General features: G+C 33.9%; 6 protein-coding genes across 7 annotated transcripts in view; 4 read left to right on the top strand and 2 right to left on the bottom strand.

The window, feature by feature from the left end:
• The window catches only part of LOC129805345 (myosin-2 heavy chain), a 38,374-nt gene extending 21,564 nt beyond the window's left edge, over nt 1-16,810 (bottom strand). For both annotated transcript variants that reach the window (XM_055853208.1, XM_055853207.1), the window contains exons 1-2: nt 16,607-16,810; nt 15,456-16,346 (exon numbers count right to left, since the gene is read on the bottom strand). In XM_055853208.1, the coding sequence (XP_055709183.1) occupies nt 15,456-16,346; nt 16,607-16,645 (930 nt within the window). In that variant the 5' untranslated portion in view covers nt 16,646-16,810. The remainder of the gene's footprint in view (nt 1-15,455; nt 16,347-16,606) is intronic.
• LOC129805348 (venom dipeptidyl peptidase 4) overlaps nt 1-19,336 on the top strand; it is a 153,720-nt gene that overhangs the window by 23,211 nt on the left and 111,173 nt on the right. The gene's annotated exons all lie outside the window — the stretch shown is intronic.
• On the top strand, nt 1,741-6,156 carry LOC129805354 (probable cytochrome P450 12b2, mitochondrial). Its single transcript, XM_055853226.1, has 6 exons — nt 1,741-1,907; nt 1,983-2,464; nt 2,606-2,878; nt 2,937-3,096; nt 3,164-3,412; nt 5,799-6,156. Exons 1-6 carry the CDS (start codon nt 1,839-1,841, stop codon nt 6,114-6,116), a joined length of 1,551 nt encoding a protein of 516 aa, XP_055709201.1. The 5' UTR covers nt 1,741-1,838; the 3' UTR covers nt 6,117-6,156.
• On the top strand, nt 6,492-15,196 carry LOC129805355 (probable cytochrome P450 12b2, mitochondrial). The gene is made up of 6 exons (XM_055853227.1): nt 6,492-6,610; nt 6,682-7,163; nt 7,280-7,552; nt 7,631-7,790; nt 11,424-11,672; nt 14,837-15,196. Exons 1-6 carry the CDS (start codon nt 6,542-6,544, stop codon nt 15,152-15,154), a joined length of 1,551 nt encoding a protein of 516 aa, XP_055709202.1. The 5' UTR covers nt 6,492-6,541; the 3' UTR covers nt 15,155-15,196.
• LOC129805359 (DDB1- and CUL4-associated factor 13) lies at nt 16,871-18,402 on the bottom strand. The gene is made up of 2 exons (XM_055853232.1): nt 18,223-18,402; nt 16,871-18,154 (listed from the first exon to the last, which is right to left on the bottom strand). Exons 1-2 carry the CDS (start codon nt 18,290-18,292, stop codon nt 16,887-16,889), a joined length of 1,338 nt encoding a protein of 445 aa, XP_055709207.1. The 5' UTR covers nt 18,293-18,402; the 3' UTR covers nt 16,871-16,886.
• The window catches only part of LOC129805353 (uncharacterized), a 173,711-nt gene continuing 173,009 nt past the window's right edge, over nt 18,635-19,336 (top strand). Inside the window, exon 1 of the mRNA XM_055853223.1 lies at nt 18,635-18,738. The gene's annotated coding sequence lies outside the window, so the exon portion shown is untranslated. The remainder of the gene's footprint in view (nt 18,739-19,336) is intronic.

The raw sequence follows: 19,336 nt of genomic DNA, 5'->3' as shown, positions 1-19,336 counted from the left end.
TAATAACGCTTTGAAATCACTCGGATACCAATTTGACTTCTTCTACTCGACCAAGACACTTAAAATAGGGTTTTAAATGGAAAGTCTCACAAAATATAACAATTCTTTGATATAGTTGAAGTTTCATCAAATGAACACTTGGGGCGCTCTGGTCGAAAAACGAGTTCAGAAACATAAAACCTCGATTACCTCGACTTCTGATTAATCGAAGAGATCAAGTTCTACGGCAAAATTATAGAGTACATTCTGGTCTACATTTCACCCATATATCACTTTTCTGTCACTCCATCCAAATCTTTGATATTTTGGTTTAAATACAAAATTTGTATAATTTCACGATTTTGATTCAAAATAACTGAATGGCGTCCCCCAACTTCAACTCTAAATCGAATTTGCATGCATTCCAAGTTAACTCATGTTAAGAATCTCACCCACATAAGCCGATTAGGATTATCTGTCCCTTTTTTTCCCTATTATCTTCCTAAGAACGCATGATTTATGTTATAAGATTGCATATAATGGTCTTTCTAAAGCTTTATTATAGAAGTATTTGGCTAAAAATTATCCAATTTCATGGGAACTTAAGGTAAAATGACCGAGATCTACAAGATAGTATGATCACCATCTTGATTTGACATTTCTGTCCGCCATTTTGAATAACTGTCAAAACAAAAATCTCATCCGATTGAACTGAAATTTTATTATGTTGTAGCTGATGTCAAGGCCTTTTCAGAACATATATAAAATCCAACCTAGGTCAAGTGATTGTCTGGATATAAGGGCTTCAAGTTCAAAATTTTGACATTTTCATGAATACAGAACTACAGGGAGCTTCTTTCATCAAAACCATCACAAAAAAAGACAGCACTATCGTCAGGCGATGAGATCTAACAAACAAACAAAAAGAAAAGTAATGTTTTTGTTTATAACAGCGCATTATTTGAGAATCTTAAAAACTGTTTTCGCAAAGATGAAAAATAAAAAAATAAATAAATGCACTCTTCATTTATGTTTTTAATTATGTTAGAGTAAATAAATATATAAAATAAAAGTCTCAACCATTTTTATAATGATTATTGAGGCATTTCGTTTAGGTTTCAAATATTGAAGGTTAAAAAATAAAGACCGCCAAAATATGAGTATTACAAAATATTAAACTTTGAGCCTCTGTATCTAGGTAAATACTTGACGTAGACTGGAACATAGATACGTTTTGAAAAGGTCTTGGCATCAGCTACAACATACTAAAATTTCAACCCAATCGGACCAGTTTTAGGGTTTGACAGTTATTCAATATGGTGGAGAGAAACATCAAATCAAGATGGCGACCACGTCATCTTGTAGATCTCGTGCATCTTACCCTTAGAACTAAAGATCTTCAGTGTCGTTTATTATCCGAACTTGTTGATTTTTTTAATATTTATTAAAAAGCACGAAGTCACCCGCAACTTATCCCAAGTGCAAGCCTTTTTTCTTGATTTTTTTAACATAGTAAAATTTTATAAAATTAATGTTAGTGACACAAAATCCATTCATCAACAACTGAATACAAATAATTTTACCCATTCACCAACATCCTTCTTTTTAACTGTCCACTTTTAGAGGGTAAAGTTGAAAAACAGCGAAAAAACGTGCAGTCACCCGCAACGACGGTACGGTAGTGGAACCAAATTTGTTTAGTTTATCTCACCAACACACACCTAAATCTGCAAATACGTGTGTGTGTATAATTGGCACTTTACAAAAAAAAAACATCTTTTTTATCGCGGTACAAAACAGTTGATTAATAATTTGCTCGTCATTCAGTTCCTAAAGTGCAGTCAGTGAGAGTGGACAAAATGCTTAAAGCTCGCGGAATTTGCGTGAGTGCTAATCAACTAAGGTGCTTCTCAGCCCAAGCTCAAAAAGTAAAAATGTTTATAAAATTGTTTGAAAATTTTGATAATTGTACTAAATTGCGTGGTGCTGTATTCCTTTTCAAGGCTACCGCTTCTAATTTTGACGATGAAGCCATTGAGAGAAGTTGGAGCACCGCCAAACCATATGTAACAATTCCTGGACCTTCAATATTGAACCTTATTCGGAGTTTTCTACCAAAAGGAAAATTTGAGTCTCAACCATTTCCTGAAATTCATCGACAATTGCGTAATGAATATGGACCAATATACAAACTTACTGGAACTTTTGGGAAGAGAGACATAGTTGTGGTTAATGATCCAAAAGATTTTGAGATTGTATTCCGAACTGAAGGGACTTATCCCATGAGAAGAGGCCTAGATTGTCTTTCTTACTATCGAAAGGAATACAGAAAAGACCAATACCCAGTTACATATGGCTTGGTCACTGAACAGGGAGAATCCTGGTGGGATCTTCGGCATAAAGTAAATGGAGTAATGATGAAGCCTCAAGTCACTAAAGGATATACATCCGCTGTCGATGAAGTGGCTAGAGATTTTGTAAAAAAGTAAGATTGGTTGTTTATTGCACCATCATGAACACTTTTGCACTTCTCTATATCTTATCAAAATTCATTTGATAAGATACAAAAAATGAAAAATCATTGTGCAGTTGAGTTCAAGAGCATTATTATACTTTTTTTTTCTAGGTTGCACAATATGAGAGATTCAAACTCAGAAACACCAGCAAATTTGCTTTATTTCTTGAATGTCTGGGCACTGGAATCAATTGCATACATCACAATGAATTTGAGATTGGGTCTTTTGGATAAAAAACCCGATGAAAATATTGACAAACTCATGGTGTATTTGAAAGAATTCTTTGAATTATTGATTGAACTTGATTTAACACCATCCATTTGGAAATTCTACAAAACACCAAAATTTAATCGCTTCATGGAAATTATGGACTTTATGCATTTGTAAGTTACAAAAAAAAAATCAGAAATAATGAATATTCTAAGTTGTTGGAAATTTCAGGACTGTTGGAAAACTCGTGGCTCAAGGAGTGGAAAACTTAAAAGAACAAAAACTGCAAAACGAAAATAGAGAGAAAAGTGTTTTGGAAAAACTATATGATATTGATAAAGATGTTGCAGTGCTTATGGTTCTTGATTCATTGACGGCTGGTGTTGATACGGTAAATGCCTAATATAATAAAAAATGGATTTTTGTAAGTGATAAGATAAGAGTAATTTATTTTTCAGACCTCATCAGCTGTTTTTACTGTACTCTACAATCTATCAATGAATCCAGAGAAGCAGAACATTTTGAGGTCAGAATTGTTAAAAATTCTACCAGAGAAAGATACTCCACTGACAATAGAAAACACAACCAACATGCCTTATTTGAGAGCGTGTATTAAGGAAGCTTTGAGAATCATGCCAATTACACTCGGCAATGTGAGATCTACTGGTCGTAATATCGTCCTTAAAGGATATCAGATACCAAAAGAAGTAAGTTCTTACTTTTATCAGAGATTTTTCGCAAAATATTAAAATTAGTGAAAGGGAAAATATCTTTGGAAAATCGCGATAAAATAGAACTTTTGCATTTAACAGTTTTAAACTTAAGAAAAATATTGAATGAATGTTCTTCCACTGAGAAAAAAAAGAGGTGCGATTAACTTTTTTTCCTCATAACTTTAACACTTTTTGGGTATAAAAATATATCCACATTTTTTAATAATTAATTTTACACCATTTAAGGGTAAAATCAACATGAAAGAAGGGCAACTTTAACCCATAATACACCTAAAAAGGGTAATATTAACACCGTTTTCGGATTAATACTGCAGGGTAAAATTAACATTTCCGGAATGTTATTTTGACTTTTTCGGATTTCTCTCACGTGTCGGTCTATATCTGTTGGAAAAAAACGACGAGAAAGAGGAACGTGGGATTTTCGAATAACTCGATCCACTCAGTCAAGCACAAAATTATAACCATTATGGTTTTCGAATCGAATGCCCTAGACACACTTACGGCTTAAGACGCGAGGCGGATTAACTTAATTATAATCAAAATAATGACTAAGGAAACGACTCTACACTTTGGCACAATTGGAAGCAATTTCCTTCAAAAAAGCGATTCTTGACGAAAATTGCTCCCAATGAGCGCCCACAGAGCTGGGGTAAGTGTAAATAGCCGAGATAGCGACAACTGAGCGATAACCATTTTTCTACACTTCGTGTCTCGGCTATGACCATTTTTTTTTTGGTAATTATTGAGGAATTACCATTTTTCGTTCCGAAAGCTCCTGGCGCTCCGAACATTTTTATTCGTGAAAAATGCATGAATGACCGTTTATTTTTAAATCATTAAACCGCCAAATTAAAGATCTAAGTAGGGTAAAGTGGTACAAGTTGGACAGTGGTACAAGTTGGACAATGGTACAATTTGGACAGGGCTTTTTGTCTTGATAAATTTAGTACTTCATTTTTATTTGTATATTTTTAATGCTTTAGTTTTATAATTTGGTTCCTGTACTTAAAAACAAATTTTGTTCTGTATTTATCAAGAAAAAAGCCATGTCCAACTTGTACCGGCGAATTGTCCAACTTGTAACACTAATTCCAAATTATATCACTTTACCCTACATCGAAAATTGTTCATTGATAGAAAATTCTTAAAGAAATGATAAAATATGCTGAGTTTGCTATAAATTAAATCTTGGTAATATCAAAATTGTTTACAATTTTCGTGATTCTAAAATTAACACTCTGATTGATTGTTATTATTTGATGACAAATAATAAACTTATTCAATAAACCAATATTTTATTTATTAATTTAAATATTTATATTTTTATTCCTTATATCCTCAAATTGATGTTTGCATTTTGGCAGGTAATAATTAAAAAAATATTCTTTTTGCTGTTAATAAGCTTTAAAATATATTTAAAAATTTCGAAGGGTAATATCAAAATTAAATAAATAAATAATAGTAATTTTAATTTTTTATGGTATATTTTTAAATAATTCAGAATATCTTTACTAATTCTAATCAAATGATAATAAGTAAATAAATAAGAAAAAAAATTAAAGAAAAACATGATTAAAAATTTGATGTTTTATGCGGATTATTGCTTAAATTTCATGGAAGCAGTCTGACATTTTATATAAAACTTAACATTCAATTCATTCCGAAGGTTAAAATCGACGCTAAGACAGTAGTGTAAATTTAAAAAATTTACAGAATATTTTATTAAAAGTTTTAAAAATGCATATTGGCATTTTATGTTTCTCTGTGTTTTCGGTTGCAGACTTTTTATTTATTTATTAATGAAACCTTTTTAGAACCAAATCGATTTTCTTTGACCCGAAAGAGAGTATAATTGGAATACTAATGAAAATTTAGGTCAATTATTATGTAATTACAATTACATAAGCTGTCCCAGCTACCCGCTACGAAAATGTTTGTAAAATTTTGTCATTTGTTCGTAAATTTTTGCCAGACCAACAAAAATTTACGAACAATACGAACAAATTATAAAATTTTACGAACATTGTTTTGTGTGTTTACGAACATTTACGAACAAATGTTTGTAAAACTACAAAAAATGTTCGTCAAATGATCATTTTACGAACAATGCTTGTGAAAAAAGTACAAAATTTTACGAACTTGTTTGTGGGTTATATGATTCACGAGCATTTCGTAAGTCCTCCATAGGATTTCACAAACATTTACGAACAATTTTACAAAATAGTTTTTTTTTGAGTAGATGAGTAATGTATAATAGGGTAATAAGACATAATTTTAGAGTTTTGAGCATTTCGCTAATCATCCTCACTTTGCTCCTATTTTAAAATTTACTTTGATATATATTTCTTTTCTCCCACAGACCGATGTTTTTATGAATGCAACAGCTGTACACAAAGATGAACACTACTTCCCGGATCATGATTCTTTCATTCCCGAAAGATGGTTAAGAGGTGAAGGGAAACATGAGAACTACAACCCTTTTACGTATCTGCCATTTGGATTTGGAAGCAGAATTTGTGTTGGACGACGTTTTGCAGAAATGGAAATTGAATCACTGGTATCGAGATTGGTGAGGAATTACCATCTGGAATGGCATCATGCTCCCCCAAAGATTCGTACAACGAGCATAAATATCCCACAGGGAGATCTCAAACTTCGTCTCACAGATTATCAGTGATTAATAAAATCCCAAATAAATTTATACACTGAGAAAAAAAGAGATGCGATTAACTTTTTTTCCTCATAACTTTAACGCTTCCACATTCCACATTTCCACATTCATATTTGCCAATAAATTACTTTAAATGAATATTTTATTTTATTCATCTAGCTCAATTTTGATATTAGGCTGAGTCGTTCAGTCGTTCATGAATTGAGTAAACAGACCCGAAATTCTAGTGTATGTATCTAATGTACACCTACATTCAAAGCGCCAATGATCTCACTATGACACATTCAATTTAGGACAGTATCTGACTATGAAAAGATTTGCCTATCATTTCACTGAAGAAAAACATATCTGTGGCATAATGTATAGGAAGCAGACGATTAGGAATTGATCATTACTCAGTTACACAAGAGAAGCCAATGTGAGTGGTTGAAATGCTTAGAACTCGTGGAATCTGCATTAGTGCTAATCATCTAAGGTGGTTCTCAGTCCAAAATCAAAAAGTAAAAATATTTGTGACAATTATTAATTAATTCCAATAATTGTTCTAAATTACGCGATATTATCTTTCAAGGCTACAGCTTCAAATTTGGACGATGAAGCCATTGAGAGAAGTTGGAGCATCGCCAAGCCATATGGGACAATTCCTGGACCTTCAGTACTCAATCTCATCCGAAGTTTTCTTCCAAAAGGAAGATTTCACTCTATACCATTTCCTGAAGTTCATCGGCAATTAGAAAAAGAATATGGCCCAATATACAAATTTATTGGAACTTTTGGAAAAAGAGATATTGTTGTTGTAACAGATCCAAAAGATTTTGAGATTGTTTACAGAACTGAAGGAAGTTTTCCTTTGAGGAGGGCCATGGAATGTCTTAGCTACTATCGAAAAGAATATAGAAAGGAAAAATACCCAGTTTCATATGGTTTGGTCACTGAACAGGGAGAATCCTGGTGGGATCTTCGGCATAAAGTAAATGGAGTAATGATGAAGCCTCAAGTCACTAAAGGATATACATCAGGTGTCGATGAAGTGGCTAGGGAATTTGTTAGAAAGTTAGTAAGGAAGGATTTTTTTTATATCTTATCAAAATTTATTTGATAAGATACCATAAACTAAAAGTCATTGTACAGTCTAATTTAAGAATGTAATGCAACACTTTATTTCCCAGGTTGCACAATATGAGAGACTCAAACTCAGAAACACCAGCAAATTTGCTTTATTTCTTGAATGTCTGGGCACTAGAATCAATTGCATACATCACAATGAATTTGAGATTGGGCCTATTTAAGGAAAAACCTGATGAAAATATTGATAAACTGATGGAAAATTTGAAAGATATCTTCCAATTAGTAATTGAGCTTGAAGTTGAACCATCAATTTGGAAAATTTACAAAACACCCAAGTTTAATCGTTTTATGCAAATTATGGACTATATACATGAGTAAGTCGTCGAAAAATTTAATATCAATATATTTCAGAACAAGTTATGTGTGTGTGTGTTTTTTTTTTATTAACGCAGAACTATAGCGAGTCTAGTGGACAAAGGAGTGGAAAATTTAAAAGAGCAAAAGCTGGAAAGTGGAAATAGAGAGAAAGGTGTTTTGGAAAAATTATATGAAATTGATAAAGATATTGCTGTTCTTATGGTGATTGATTCATTGCTGGCTGGTGTTGATACCGTGAGTTTCATTCACTACATAAATATTAGGGGAAACACCGGGGAGGTTTGGGACACTTTTTCATGTTTTGACTTCGAGACACTATTCCAAAAAATCACGATAGTGTATTACAATTTTATGCGGTCTATAGGATACTTATGGGTATTGGCTTATAAAAAGTACTCGATAGAACTTAGAAAACAAATGAGTTTTCTTGGAGAAGATAAAATATAGAACTTGACGCTTTGTCCCAAACCTCCCCGATATGGGGTAGTATGGGACACACTTTTTCTCGCATAATTTGCATTATTGGAGCACGTTAATTCATTTTAAATGCTAGATTAAAAATATTTCTGATAGAAATAAAAATGTTTCATCTTTTATTTCATACGTAGAAATTAATATCAATTTTATTTGTATTGTAGATTCATTTATTGTCAATCAATTATTTAAAGTATTTTCTTCTTATTTTTCATCTACCTTTATTTGCTTTTTTTTTATTCTAAATATTGCAATCATGATCATCGAATTCGTCATTCTAGTTGATTCTCTTAAAACTTTTAGTTTTGAACTCATTGACGTATTCTTGTTTGATTTTACGACAACTCTTTCACAACCTCTCGCCTGGAGAACTTGTGAAAATTGTAGAAGATATTGTTCGAGAAATTTTCGAGAAAATAGTTTTTAGCGAGATTGGGCAAAGGTCGAATATCCTCTGAGAAGACATTATTAATTCCCAAGACTTTGATGGTTTAATTGTCCTTGTACTTAGAAAAATCTGCCCCACTGGTAAAATTTGCACAAGAGGGAGATTTCCAGTAGAAACTGGGCATTATTCTTCATTTTGACAATAAACAATTGCACACCACCTACAATCTTGTCGAAAATCAACGTCCCATTCATCCCCTGACAGGTGACCCAAACATCCCCGTGTGTATAGTTTTGGTATTTAAAACCTTTATGTAAAAAACAAGAGCGTATAATCTCTGAAACTGTTATAAAAATATGTTCCCAGAGTGCACTGATAGCTAATGAGATAAAAAAGTTTTGATTATATAGGGTGGAGTAACCACTTATCGCCACTTTTAGGAAAAAGTGAAATTAATTGTATTATAACTCTTGACCCCTTATTATCAGATAACTCAAATTTGACACAAAGCTACTTTTAGATATATTGACTCTAGATTCCTCAAAACAATTCTCCTACAATTTAACACGGGAGTACCTAAAAAACTGTTTTTTTTTTATTAACAATGAAAAAATAACCACTCCGTCGTCACTTTTTACCACTTTTCGCCAGATCTGTAACCACTTCTCGCCACCCACTTGGAAAAGTTCAAACTCGATTATTTTGAGCAATAATATGCAAAGAATACATTCAGCAGTTCTTTTTCTTCATGATCACCTTATTATTACTCACATTAAATGATTTTTCTTCACTTTTATTTGAGAAATCAAATTATTTGACTCTTGCAGAAAATAAATAAAGCAGATTTGACAACTGAGAATCTATGAAATGAAGTTAGCGTCGCCTATTGAAAAGCTATGGCGACAAGTGGTGAATCAATTTTAGAATATTACCACTTTCCGCCATGGCTCATTTTCACATAAAAATTATATAAAATGAAATATTAACTAACTAAATACAAATTTTATGTATTCGCCGAATGTAATTAAAGTTTCATGACAATATATTTGGTAAGAAATATTGGATTCGATGCACTTGCTTAAAATATTCCTCTAAAAAATGCTCAAACATTTAAATTCAAAACAAAAAATTAGTGGTATTCGACTCTATACGTAGCAGCTATAAAAGTACAAGTAACTTTGCGGCTCATTTATTTCATAAATCGTGAAAAATAGCGATTTCAATATACGTGGCGAGAAGTGGGGCACTGGCGAAAAGTGGTGATTCCACTCTATCGCTGATATAAAATACAAAGAGGAAAACTGAGACGTCAAAATATACAATTTTTATCAATTTTTAAAAAAGTGTTCATAGAATTAAAATAACAAAACTCAGGATATCCATTCTTTTAGTCAAGATACATCTTAATATTGCTTACGATTGAGTAGTGGTTAAATCCCATTGATTTAAAAAACAAAATGAAAAAATCGTCTTGTCCCACACTACCCTTGTCCCAAACCACCCCGGTCTCCCCTATAGTTTTTTTATCGTTTTTATCCATTTTTAAAAGTTGAATAATTCCAAAAAGTATCCTTAGTAACTGAAGAAGAGCAAAAATTAATTTAAAATCAAGAAAAGTGACAAAGCATTGCAGCTTTGCGATATGCTCGAACTAGTGACTTATACAGGCTTTATACCTAAGGCTTAGACAAATGTCTCAACTTGTGTGATTTCTTATTAATCAGGATTTTATTTTGGAAAAATTTTAATTTAGGATAGAACATTAAGGGCGAATAATATAATGAAAATAACTGGGCTAAACCTCTAGTCTAAAAACCGCTTTAGTTGCTACAACTTTTACGTGCTGGACAGAGCTACAGTTTAACCCTTTAAGGACAATTCGAACACCGGTGTCCCGTAAAGAAAATAAGTTTTCCTGACTACCTATAATTATTTTTTCCTATGTTTGTACGTTATTGCAAAGCAGAAGGTTAAAAGAATCTAGGATTTTTTTGTAAGTCTCCAGCTATTTGCTAGTAAATTTTAAAGCTCGAAAATGACAAATTTTTTTAATTCTCATATTGGAAAATTGATTTTAATTATTTTTTATACATCCAATTTTTTTTAAGCAAAATCGTTTTGGCAAGAGAAACTACAATACTCAAACATAATATTTTTCGGTGGCAGCCATAATCCCGAAAGCCAAAATCCCGAAAGCCAAAATCCCGAACGCCAAAATCCCGAAAAGGCCAAAATCCCGAAAGCCAAAATCCCGAAAGCTAAAATCCCGAATGTTCAAAATCTTGAAAGGGATGATATTATACTGGGGAAAATGTTTAGAATAATTTTCCAAGACACAGAAGATTTCCCTTTGCCTCCAGAAAGCGTGGGTGCACTCGTGGGAGTAGCTATGACACTTTTAAGAATTCGAGATTTTGGCTTTCGGGATTTTGACCCATTCGGGATTTTGGCTTTCGGGATTTTGGCGTTCGGGATTTTGGCTTTCGGGATTTTGGCTTTCGGGATTTTGACCGGGACCCATATTTTTCATTAGAGTGAAAATTATCCGCCATTGGTATCGTCAGAAAAAATACTTAAATTTTTGGGCTATTTTGGTCCCTATCGTTCATATAAACAAAAAATAGACCAAATCAGACTTTGTTCGATTTTCTAAGGGCCTTGACAGACCTGAGGATTAGCCGAGAGAAGGCTTAATACAATTTTATAATGAAAATAATGAGTAGGCCATATTCTTATCAGTTTCCCAACAAGCCGTCTCTCGGCTTAAGTCATAAGTCTTTTTAGGACATTAGATACTTTTGCAGTTATTATTTATTTATTAATAAAGTTGTTTAGACATCCAACTCATGGGGAGAGAATATTGTCTTCATGAGTTTGAGGATTTTGTCAAATGTTTGCCACTGTGCAATTTTTTTGCTTTCCCATATCTCACGCTCATATTCATTATTATTTTTTTTCTTATATTATGTCTTTTATTATGTTCTAATTTTACTAATTAATTTCAGACGTCATCAGCAACTTTTACTGTACTCTACAATCTATCAATGAATCCAGAGAAGCAGAACATTTTGAGGTCAGAATTGTTAAAAATTCTACCAGAGAAAGATACTCCACTGACAATAGAAAACACAACCAACATGCCTTATTTGAGAGCGTGTATTAAGGAAGCTTTGAGAGTCATGCCAATTACAATTGGTAACCTTAGATCTTCTGGTCGTAACATCGTTCTGAAGGGCTATCAGATTCCCAAAGCAGTAAGTTAATTCGCATTTTTTTTTTTAATATTTTAGTATATTTTTTTGGATCCAGAATTAAAAATCTTGATTTTGAATGTGTAAAATTTGTAAAAATTGCATAGGCAATAACTATTTCAAGTTTAAACCCCTTTATGACTAGATTTTTTTTTTTACAAATTTAAGATAATAGTTAGGTTGGCGAATTTTTTACTTTCTAATTTTTCAATTTTAACCACATTGCAAAACCGAAACAATCAACCAGAGAAATGACATTTCCACCGTTTAGTCATAGAGGTTGGAGTAAACGCTAGGACGGCGGTGGACGCATGGGGGGTGTGGAAAAAGTCAAGAATGAGATGAAATAAATTCAATTCAATTTCTTTTTTTTTTGGAATTTCGGAGAATATTTGTTAAATTGAGGCGCTCAGAGCAAAAAAAACTTTAAGTCGTATGCATTTCCCTATTAAAATAGAGTTTTTTTTGCTCTGAGCTCCTCAATTTAGAAGTAAAAGGATTATTGATTTTAAGATTATACAAAATAGAAGAACGTTACATCCCAACAACGAAAGTTCCCTGTTTGAACACCGTTCAGCAAACGCGTTCGTAAAATGTTCGACAGGAAAACAAACATTTAGAAACAAATGACAACATTTTACGAACATTTTTTGTGTGCTTACGAACATTTACGAACAAATGTTTGTAAAACTACAAAAAATGTTCGTCAAATGATCATTTTACGAACAATGCTTGTGAAAAAAGTACAAACTTTTACGAACTTGTTTGTGGGTTATACGATTCACGAGCATTTTGTGACTCCCTCATAGGAATTCACAAACATTTATGAACATTTTTACAAATTTTTTTTTTGTGTACTATAATCCTAACAAAATTTCATGTACTCCGATCACGCCCAAACTTTGCCAGAATGTGTTTTAACACTTCTAGATCAAGAATATATGGGTGGCTAAAAACCGTTCCCGTCCGTCTGGTCTTTGGAGCTTAAAAGCTCCCAAACTAAGAGATATATCGACTTGCGGTTTTCGGCAAATGTTATATATCGGGTGAAAATTGCAACTTCACTGAGAGATATCCGAAAAAGTTAAAATAACATTCCGGAAATGCTAATTTTACCCTGCAGTATTGATCCAAAATCGGTTAAATATTATGCTTTTTGGGTGTATTAGGGGTTAAATTTACCCATTCTCATGTTAATTTTACCCTTAAAAAGGTGTAAAATTAACATTAAAAAATGTTGATATACTTTTACGCCTAAAGTGTTAAAGTTATAAAGAAAAATGTTAATCGCACTCCCGTTTTTCTCAGTGATGGTGCATTGACTCCCCACCCCCCACCCCTCCTTCCGCCATTTTGAATAGCCCCCTTTTTTGTTTTCTCAATAGCTCTGCCCCTATGGCATCGATCGGGCTCAAATTTTAGTATGTTATAGCTGGGCCTTAGAGCTTTCGATCAATACCAAACTTCTTAAGGTCCCCCTACCCCCCTGACCCGAGCTATAAGTGTCCAAAAAAATTTCTTAAAATTACCATAACTCCGGTTCTAATTGTCAGAATTTAAAAAGTGAAGGCATTTTGGAAAGCTCTCGTGAAATGCCACTTCCCCTTATAACATCGCAAGTTCATAAAACTACCGCTAGGAGCGCTATTATTAAAAAGAAAATTTTTAAATCTTATAAGTTAAATAACTCAAAAATTCCTTATGCAATCGGGCTGAAATTTTAGTATATTGTAGCCGCTGATTATACCTATCAAACAAAAAAATACTTAAGTCGATCCATAACCCCTGACCCGAGCTATAAGGGGTCAAAGTTCGAATATTGACCGGCCTCTATCTCCGGTTCTAATTAACATTTTGAGCTAAATTTTGGGTTTTTGGTTTCGTCTCGATGAGCACTTTCAGATGGAAGTTCAAAAAGTCACCACAGGTGGCGCTGCGATAGCGTCAAAATTCATCAAAATTCAAATTTATTTTTCTCAAAAATTCCTTTGTGCAAGTTAATGAAATTTTAGAGTGTTGTAGTCTAGTCTAGGACGTTTCCAAAAAGTGGCGTGGGTTCGCTGTGGTTTCAGTAGAACTGGAGATATGATTTAAATACAAAATTTGTATAATTTCACGAATTTGAATCAAAGTAACTGAATGGCGTCCCCCAACTTCAGCTCTAAATCGAATTTGCATCCGAGTTAGCTCACATTAAGAATCTCACCTACATCATCCGGTTAGGATTATCTGTCCCTCTTTTATTTTGAAGGTTAGAGGTCAAAAACTCCTTTAAAATATTTAGCCAGTAAAATTTAACAGTAAAGGTTAAAGAAATTTATGCAAAGAAACTCTAATCTATGATCATACACTGAGAAAAAAAGAGGGTGCGATTAACTTTATTTCCGCATAACTTTAACGGCGTTATCACACTTGTACATTAAAATTTTAATGTTGATTCACATTAATTGTCGCTTGTGACCGTCCAAATATGTTATTTGTGTCTTTGAGTCACTTAATATTTGGGGTTTTTCTATTTATTGATAAAGAAGTGGACTTGGCCTGCAAAAATAAGTTTAAATTTACCTTAAGCATAAATATTTTTCACATTAAAAAATTAAGGAGAAAATCGCATTAATTTTTCGCATTAATGCTATAAATCAATTTATATCAAATTTTGCTGGCCAAGTCTCCTTTTTATCAACAAATAGATCACATTTTGAATATAAAATTATTCAAATACACAAATTCCACATTTGGACTCTCACCAGCGACAATTAATGTGAATCATATTAAAATTTTAATGTGCAAGTGTGATAACACAGTAACACTTTTTAGGTGTAAAAATGTATCAACATTTTTTATGTTAATTTTACACCTTTTTAAGGGTAAAATTAACATGGAAAAGGGTAATTTTAACCCCTAATACACCTGAAAAAGGTAATACTTACACCGATTTTGGATAAATACTGCAGGGTAAAATTAACATTTCCGGAATGTTATTTTAACTTTTTCGGATTTCTCTCAGTGTAAGCCCTCAGTGAATTACAAATTGAGACAAAAATTTAACTGCCAAATTTCACAGACCCAGACGAAGACTAGTCTGTCCAGATTCAGGGCCCTTAGACTTGACATAACCTAAAAATTTTCCAAGTGTTGCACCACTATGATCTATGCCTCTTTTTCAGACTGATGTCTTCATGAATACCATTTCTGTATATGAAGACGATCACTACTTCCCGGATCACAGTTCCTTCATTCCCGAGAGATGGTTGAGAACATCAGGGAAACATGAGAACTACAACCCATTTACGTATCTGCCATTTGGATTTGGAAGTAGAATTTGTGTTGGACGACGTTTTGCAGAAATGGAAATTGAATCACTGGTATCGAGATTGGTGAGGAATTACCATCTGGAATGGCATCATGCTCCCCCAAAGATTCGTGCAATGACCATAAATATTCCAGATGGTGATCTCAAACTTCGCCTCAAAGATTATCAGTGATTAATAAAATCCCAAATAAATTTATACACTGAGAAAAAAAAAGAGGTGCGATTAACTTTTTTTCCTCATAACTTTAACACTTTTTAGGTGTAAAAATATATCAACATTTTTTATTATTAATTTTACACCTTTTTAAGGGTAAAATTAACATGAAAAAGGGTAATTTTAACCCCCAATACACCTAAAAAGGGTAATATTTACACCGATTACGGATCAATACTGCAGAGTAAAATTAACATTTCTGGAATGTTATTTTAACTTTTTAGGATTTCTCTCAGTGTAAATATGTATAGAGACTTACCTCCAAATCAGCTCGGATGTTTCCATTGAGAATCAATTGCTCCTGAAACTTTTCCCTGAAGCTGCCCAATTCCTTCTCTATCAGTGAATTCTTTTGTTGTAGATTGCCTCTGTTCTTTGTTAGAGTATCCACTTCGATATTGAGAGCACAAATCTTTTCCTCCAACTTCTGGATTTGCTTCTGATGACTCTTCTCGGAAATCATATCTTTTTTCTCTCTATTCTGAGGAATATTCTGCTCATCACCGTACATAAGTTTCTCCTTGAGTTGCTTTATCTCCCCAATGTACATCCTTTGCTGTTGATTTGACTTGAGAAACTTCTCTTCTGCTTCCTTAATTCTCATCTCCAGGAAGCTCTTCTCATACCGTTCCGTTTCAAGTTGAGCTTTAACAGAAATCAATTCTCGGGAACGTTCATCGAGCAACTTGGCGCTCGGAGTGGAGGGAGAGGTTTTCAGTGGAGTCCTGATGGGTGATCCCATATTCATGAATTCAATGGGAGAGTGTGGAGCTGTCTCTCTCAGGATGTTCTTGAGAATGGCCCGAGTGACAGTATCCTTCTCAGAGATTCGCTCGAACAAATTTACTATGGCCTGCTGCTGGGAACGAGTCATGCTCTTGCAAATGCTCTGAAAATGTTCATCCATACAAACAACACAGGCATAATGGAGAAGTAGGCAGTAAATATAAGCATAGTCGGCTGAGCATATTTCACTACCCTCCAGGAAGTGCATTTTGAAGGAAGGATAGTGGACTTTGAGAAAGTCATGAATGTTCATCTCTTCCACAGTTACACGCATCATGAGTTTTCTATACTCTCTGTAGAAGGCATCCAAATCCGTGTGGTCTAGAAAGGTTGCGGGCTTCTCCAACAAATTGGATATATTCACCTGGACAAAGTATTACACAAATAAAATTTTTTCTGACTTAGACCGAATTTTAGGTGGCTGTGGAAAAAATTTTGTTTGGTCACGGGCGAGTGATGCAATCGTCCGGGTTAAGGGATGAATGTTTTATGTTCAGGAAGCTCTTAGGAAGCCTTTTATTAATTACTTTAGCATTTTAATCTCACAGAAAGTGCATAAACAGTTACAAAAACAAGTTTATTACTTGTGATGCTTTTTGGAAAATTTAGTCTCAGCGGACTTACCCAATGTAGTATTAACTTCTTCCAGCTTGCCTCCTCCATAGTTTTTACACTGGACAGAATTTAAACACTTATTTGCACAACAGTAACACCTGGAAAATACTCTTTTGCACAAAAAAAACTAGAGAAAATTCTTTCACAGCTTTCGAAAAAACAAAACGACGAGCGACTTGTTCAGTTATTTTATCCCAGCGTCATGGCCAACTTTGGATAAATTTAAATCAACTGTTCTCAAAACGGCAATGGATAAAAAAAAACTAAAGAGAATCAAAGTTGGCGTATTTTATTTTTTCTCTGAAAGAATCACCTTTTGTTTCTCAGGAATATGAACATGTTTCCCAGGCTTTGAATGCTTCCTGCGGTTAAGCTCCTTCTTGACTTCCCTTTCCCGAATGAAATTTTGTTTCCTCTGATCATTGAACACCTTCCTGGGCACATGCCTGTGCTGAGCTATTCGTCTAACTTGCGGATGAGCACTGAATTTCTCCTTCAGAGTCTCATTCTGCCTGAAAGCCATCCTTTCGCGTTGACGAACAACACCCAACTTCTCAGATGCTCTTGCCTTCCACAGTCGTATGTTCATCTCATCGGAACCACTGAAGATGTATTTATTATCCAAGGACCAACCGATGGAGGTGATATGTTGCATCCTTTTGGTGTGATAAACATCCCGGGAGAAATTCTTAAAGACACTGTAAATCCTGATGGTTTTATCATAACTTCCAGATACAATTTCCTGACCAGTTGGAGAGTAGTCCACATCCGTGACAGCAGAAACGTGTCCTTTGTGAATCTTCACGGGATTCTTCAGGCGTCTTGTGTCAAAGGTGTACAGATTGTAATCCTCATTTGCCACGGAGAATGTGAAAGCTTCCATGGGATTCCAGGCGAGTTTATTTGGCCTCATTGTCATTATGACCTTTCGCAGTGGTTTAGCTTCCCGCTGATCGTACAGAATGATACTCCTGTCACTTGCACAGGAAGCCAAAAGGGAAGTTTCCACCATGTTAAAGGTCACAGCATGGAGGGAATCTACTCCCCATTTGAGAGTTTTCAGTGGTTCACTGCGAGACTCATCCCAAAGTTGACAGACTTCTCCGCATGTGGCAAAAAGTGACTCATGCCGATGGTGACTGATGCCCATGAGTACCGTTCGACTGAGAATTGTGTGAAAGGGTTCTTCATCTTCCCCAAAGTCTGGCTGTGCAGTCTTCCAGAATTTTATGCTCTTATCATTCCCTACGGATATAAAAGATTTCCCATCTGGCATATACGTAATCCCATGGACAAATCCTTCATGACCATAGAAGTTCCTCATGTTGTTTCTCGTTGGGAGATCCCACACACAAATCTGACCATCGTAGCCACCACTAATGAGGCAAGACAGACTCTGTGGATGCTTGGCAAAACAAGATACACCATCTCTGTGTCCATCGAGACAACCGAGAAATGGCTTGGCAAACACTCTCTCCAGCTTTGTAGCATTCAGAGCCTGAACATACTCCCGGGGAGCCTCAAAAGGATGCAAAGAAGGATTGTAATTCCTCGGCACTGCAAGTGAAAGAGAGTGAGGTTAGATTGAAAATTTTGATTTTTACTCACTAAACATCTCTACATACTTTTGTGTAAATCTTTTTTTGTTTCACGGAGATAGTCATCGGGATTCCGACTAATCACTTTAACTTTCATTCTGTGGCTGATTTTCAGTAGAAAAATTGGGAAAATATTGCAATTTTGTCTTCCAAAACAACGTGAGGGAAAACTGTTCTCAAAATAAAAATGACATTTTGGATAATATTTCGTCTAAAACCGTACTAATTCTTGGGAGGATCTTAAAATTTTAGTACTGAAAACGGCTGTGTAGTTTTTTCACTTTTCTCTTTTTATAGTGTTTCTTCATTTGTTTATTTTGTCAGATGTATTATAGTAAAAAGTTAAAGATATTTTAATTTAAATTATACACATTTTTTGAAATTTACTGTAGATTCTATTGAATTTCATGTGAGAGAAAATTCTCTCAGCTGAGACTTGTACCATCTGGTCTAAAAAAAAACTTTTAGTGAGATTCGAAAGATAAATCTTTTACAGTAGATGCTTTTGTGATTCCTGTGTTTTCCTCGGTAGTAAAATTTGAGGTAAATTGAATTATTTTTCAGTGTATCTTGCAATTTTAAATCGAAAATATGAAATAAAGATAATTTTATACTAATATGTAGGGGAAAGTGGTCTGCCTTTGAATGCGGCAGCCTTTGAATATTGTAATTTTTTGACTTTTCTTTAAAGCATAAATTCTTTTCTATTAACTATTAGATAGCTATTCATAATCCTCACAAGTCATCAAAAAATGCAGACCCTAGCTCTTATTTTCTAGGTGCTAGGGCAAAAAAACGAATCTGAGCTCTAAACTGTAATTTTGATGTTCCACAATTCATGTGTTTTTTCATAATTAAAATAATTTTTCGAACAAATCTTCTATTGTGAGTCATAGAAGGTTATTCTTGGATGGTATTTCTCCAAATACATTTTGATTCAGATGAGACAAATTTTGTGAGTGATAAAAGTTTGCAAATATTGCTCTGCGGCAGCCTTTGAATCTTAATGTTGTGTGCCTTTGAATCCTCTCTTTCCATGCATTGAAACATCTGACAGCTTCCTGTCCGGGAGCAGAATAGAACTCCTACTTTGGTCTGACGAATATCATACAAATACTTATAAAATGCTATCTTGCTCCGG

Source organism: Phlebotomus papatasi, chromosome 3, assembly GCF_024763615.1.
Source record: "Phlebotomus papatasi isolate M1 chromosome 3, Ppap_2.1, whole genome shotgun sequence".
Lineage (NCBI taxonomy): Eukaryota > Metazoa > Arthropoda > Insecta > Diptera > Psychodidae > Phlebotomus > Phlebotomus papatasi.
This window is presented reverse-complemented; position numbering and strand designations above follow the sequence as displayed.

Bases quoted from the DNA above. Each gene is read 5' to 3' on its own strand.
- LOC129805355 (XM_055853227.1), top strand. From the start codon at position 6,542: ATGCTTAGAACTCGTGGAATCTGCATTAGTGCTAATCATCTAAGGTGG. The intron at 7,164-7,279 runs GTTAGTAAGGAA...TTTATTTCCCAG, and splicing joins GCTAGGGAATTTGTTAGAAA to GTTGCACAATATGAGAGACT. The intron at 11,673-14,836 runs GTAAGTTAATTC...CCTCTTTTTCAG, and splicing joins GCTATCAGATTCCCAAAGCA to ACTGATGTCTTCATGAATAC.
- LOC129805359 (XM_055853232.1), bottom strand. From the start codon at position 18,292: ATGAAAGTTAAAGTGATTAGTCGGAATCCCGATGACTATCTCCGTGAA. The intron at 18,155-18,222 runs GTATGTAGAGAT...TTTCACTTGCAG, and splicing joins AAAAAAAGATTTACACAAAA to TGCCGAGGAATTACAATCCT.
- LOC129805354 (XM_055853226.1), top strand. From the start codon at position 1,839: ATGCTTAAAGCTCGCGGAATTTGCGTGAGTGCTAATCAACTAAGGTGC. The intron at 2,465-2,605 runs GTAAGATTGGTT...TTTTTTTTCTAG, and splicing joins GCTAGAGATTTTGTAAAAAA to GTTGCACAATATGAGAGATT. The intron at 3,097-3,163 runs GTAAATGCCTAA...TTTATTTTTCAG, and splicing joins TGACGGCTGGTGTTGATACG to ACCTCATCAGCTGTTTTTAC.